Below are 4,422 nucleotides of genomic sequence, written 5' to 3' on the forward strand. Positions count from 1 at the left end.
ATGCCCTTCTTGAGCTCTTCCTTCACCCAAATAGATAACTCCCTCCACATTTGCTCTGACAGGGCAGAGCCCAGCTGATATCAAGGGAGCCTGGCTATTAATTTTCATGAACGCTGATTTCTGCACTTCAAAGCTATTTTTGTCAGTCTTTCAGCCGTAGTATTCAATTACCCAGCTGGCATTTTCCCATTCCGTAAGCAAAATACCAAGCACTCAGCCCAAGAGATGCACCAAAACTACTGTCTAGAGAAACACTTTTGGTGTCTTGCCAGCTGTTTTAGCCAACAGAAATTCGCAGATGTGTCAACTGCTTTAATGCACAGAAACATTTGAGTGGGGCCCTGTTCCACAAAAGACAGATGGCCAGCCTGCCCAGTCCCGTCCTGCTCAAACCAAATGGCTTCTGCCTTCACTGTCAATGCAGTCATCAGTGCTGTCACACCAGGTCATCAGTCGTAGTCATTTGGCAAATTAATTCATGACAGTTGCACCAAGTGAAGATGTTTCTACAAATTGTGCTGAACTGATTTTTCCCCGTTCAGGAATGGGAAGATGGGAAACGGTTGTTTGATTTGTTTAGGAGAAGTTACACAGCAACTTCAAAAGAAAAGTGGTTAATAAGTTGGCATGTATGATGCTTTACCTGGACTACGGGAGCCTTCAGCAAAATGAAATAGTATTTCTGAGCAGACTTGTTTTTGAGAAGTCTTATTTGAGCCACTTGTCATAGTAGACAACCCAGGATTGGATGACAAGTAAAAGATTCATGGTATAAGGATACTAGTCTAGATGACAGTCCTAAATAAGAGGCTAGAAGGTCAATTACCTGGTGAGAAAGGCATGATAGCCTTCCGGTGCACAGCACCTACACAGTTATTGTTCCAGTCTTTCACTTCGTAGAGGAATGCCTGTAATTACAGAGAACATGTTCCTCATGGACAGATTGCAGGAAGCGTAAAGATCGATGCTGCTTGTCTTTAGGAAAAAAATCATCCCTCCCTGCATACCTGCTAATTCAGATTCTTAGATATTTTATTCACTGCCTTGTAGCTCGGCTCTAACCGCAGTGGTGCTTCCAGCACTTGCTGGAGTCAGTAGGAACTTTTCACTTGGCCATACACTGAGCTGGAAGATGGAGGGGTGAGGATGCTTCATTTCCCTTGCATACCCACAGCTGGAGACTGCTCACAGCAGCAACGTGGTCCGTCCTTTGTTGGAGGAACCCCAATACCTCACAATGTTGTGCTGGGTGTTTGCCAAAGAGCCTTTAAACACATAACAAAGCAAACAACAACAAAAAAGGCCACGTATTTGTTCCCAGCACACTTTGATCAAAGGGGAAGGAAATGGCAACTGAAACATGCTTACAAAGTAGACGAATCCCAAAGGCTCAGAGAAGCGATGGGTATAGGGAAATAGCCCCTGCCCCCATCCAGATTGAGTTATGGCACATCCTTGTGAGCTACAGCAGCTTTTGAACAACACTCTAGGATCCTTTCTATAGGGAAAATCTTGACTTTTAAAGTACTTCTTGAGCCTTGGCAGTTAAATGCAATTCAGATTTTCTAGGAATGAACATGGCTAGTTATTCTCCATTTTTTAGGCCCCTAATGCCATGAACTTCAAACAGATGAGACTCCAATTAAACATCCTGGAAAGCTCAACTATGAAAAGTGAAATCTCACCAGCGGCTGTGAGGGAGTGAACTAAAAGTGAGGCAGGAGATGTCTTTGCATTCTAACGGTCTGGGATGCAGAGGATTTGTATGCTTTGAGATCATATAATGAAGGGCTAGAGAAGCTGACTCTGGTCCTGGATGCAGGAAAGCCGTGTTGGGCTAGGTGTCTGGCCGTAGCACCATCCCAGTTTGTACACAGTATAGCTCCACTGCACAGTGAAGATATGCATGCAGATGTAGCAGTGGTTTTCCCAGGTGCTTCTCAAAGGCAACAATATTTGTGGGATGGGATAGGATAGGATAGTCTGCAGACAAGTCTGTCTTTATCTGGGGTTAAAATGTAGCCACGTTGTGGAGACTGAGGGTTAAAAAGGGAGCTATGCAGAGTTTGTGTTTCTGTCTAGCATGGAGACAGGAGTGGATATTCACCTGTATACCAACACTTCTCTGCTTTACACACTTCCTCTTCCAAAGGTGATCCGGTGATCTCGGTGTAACGGCCATACAGCACTATCGAAGAACCCACAAATCTAGAAGGAGTTGCCCATTTCTCTCTGTTTTTAAGCAAAGCATAATGTTTTATCCCACCAGGTTTTTAACAATCCTTCTCTGGCTCCTTCCCAGGTGGGTGACTGGCCATTGGAGTCCCTGCTCTGCTACTTGTGAGAAAGGTGTCCAGCACCGGGAAGTGACTTGTGTTTATCAGTTGCAAAATGGCACCTACGTTAACACAAGAGATCTCTACTGCCTTGGCAACAAACCGACAACAGTACAAAGCTGTGAAGGACGGGACTGCCTTTCTATCTGGGAAGCATCAGAGTGGTCAAAGGTAGGATCTTGATTCAAGACAGGAGCCAGACTGCACAGAACTCTGCATACACTGACCCTAATCCAGCTAAGTGCTTAAAATTAAGCATGTTCTTGCAGCCAGCATACTCAGTGCCTCACAGTATCAGGGCATTGGGTAGGACTGTCATTTGTTGAGATGATCAGTTTGGAGCTGAGGTTTGTTATTAAGGCAGGTTTCAGATATCATGCTATAGTAACTATATCTTTCCGTCTGAGAACTCTGACCAGCAGGGAAAAATGTTTCACTGACCCGAGGCTAGGAGTGTAGTAACCCACCAGGGCTTCTGGCTCCATTTAAATGCACTATGAAACAAATACCAGATTTATCAAACATCTGCATGTCACAGAGAATGTACAATCTTTGGGCCTTATCCATCCTTCTTTTGTGTAATTCCAGGAACATGGAAAAGCTGGTTATACTTTGTATAAAAGGTCCATCTCCATGTAGTTGAGGAGTTAAGAAATTATTCTCAGATATTATAAATGCATTTTCGATATAAATGATGTGTGGTCTAGACAGCCTGTGTTTTGTTTAGCAACAGAGTAAACTGGGAGTATGCCTCCAGTTCATGACCAGGACTCAGCTAATACAGGGCAACTTTGTTTGTACCTTGTGAGTAACAGTCCTAATAGGATGTCCATGTTAGTTTTGATATTGCATGTGTTAGGCTCACCTGAATGATGAGAAGATCCTTTCACTTTTGGTGCAGTGCTTACAGCTCTATCAATCAGTCTCATTTTAGACTGGCTGTGTTACGGGACTGTCCGGCAACAGTCATTTCTGTGGGAAGGATCTTTGTTTGTTGCTCATCTCTATTTTGAAACAGTGAGGTCCCATTTAAAACATTGTCAAAGAACTTTTGCAAAATATTATTGTTAGAAATGTGCTTAAAAGTCACAGAAGCTGGGGATACAAGGGATCTTGCACTGAGGAACAGTGTCTCTTAACAAGCACAATGTGATTCCATTGTCCACCTTTTGAACAGGAAATCTTTGTTTGGCAAGCGAGACGACAGTTAAGTGAGAGTAGTGTTTCCTTTCAGTAGGATGCTGTACGTGTTCACTAGTGCATAAGATTCATTTTCTTTCTGAGTTCCTTCATTTCAAAAGATGTGGAGAAACACACCAAAGTTTTAATAAGTTGTCTGATAGGTCTTTTGTGTGTTGTAGAAGTAACCCTTTCAGGTGATGCCCTCTTTATTTCTTATAGCTGAACCAGCTGAACTGTTTATAGCTGAGACTATTCTTATGGTGCAGTTCCTACCTGTTTTACATGGGGAATTTTTGCTTGGGTCTTTTGGTAACAATCCCAGGTAGTTCTCTCTCCTTTTTATGAAGTGGTGTAAGTCAAGTTACAGAAGACTTTTTCCAGAGTGGAAATCTTCCGTATTTGTGACCACATAACTCATTTGCAAATACATAATATTTTTAGATAATATTTTCAATAACTGGTTTCCTTTTCCTTTGATAAATTTATTTACTTTTTGTCATGTCTGTAATTGCCCACTCGTGATTTTAAATTCGTTCTTGTTCTGGCACATTTCTGCTATTGTGTGCCACAGTTGACTCCAGGACACATTTAATGCTTTGCCAGTTCGAGCACTTCTCGTAACTAGGACTTTCTCAGTGGTAATCACTTTAATCCTTAAGATTTTAATCTGATGTTGTGGAGTAAATATCACAGTAGTGGTATCATTTTATAAATCAATTTTCTCGTGTATGTTTTTGCACTTTTTGGTTATACAACAGAAAACAGTTGACCACATTGATGTCTGGTCCCCAATCAAAAATGTGTGTTTTCAAAGCAAATTCCAACGCAATCTTCATTGTGGAAAAAATTAAGTTCCCCTTTTATTGCCAAACACTTGAGATTGATTTGGACAAAGTACTGCTGA

The 4,422-nt window shown here is 42.0% G+C and overlaps 1 protein-coding gene across 1 annotated transcript in view; it reads left to right on the plus strand.

Annotated features, from left to right (window-relative positions):
• The window catches only part of ADAMTS17 (ADAM metallopeptidase with thrombospondin type 1 motif, 17), a 181,495-nt gene that overhangs the window by 155,145 nt on the left and 21,928 nt on the right, over window positions 1-4,422 (plus strand). The window contains exon 19 of the mRNA XM_009695531.1: window positions 2,303-2,507. Coding sequence (XP_009693833.1) covers window positions 2,303-2,507 — 205 coding nt within the window. The remainder of the gene's footprint in view (window positions 1-2,302; window positions 2,508-4,422) is intronic.

This window comes from Cariama cristata, unplaced genomic scaffold, assembly GCF_000690535.1.
Source record: "Cariama cristata isolate BGI_N322 unplaced genomic scaffold, ASM69053v1 scaffold3292, whole genome shotgun sequence".
NCBI classification, from domain to species: domain Eukaryota; kingdom Metazoa; phylum Chordata; class Aves; order Cariamiformes; family Cariamidae; genus Cariama; species Cariama cristata.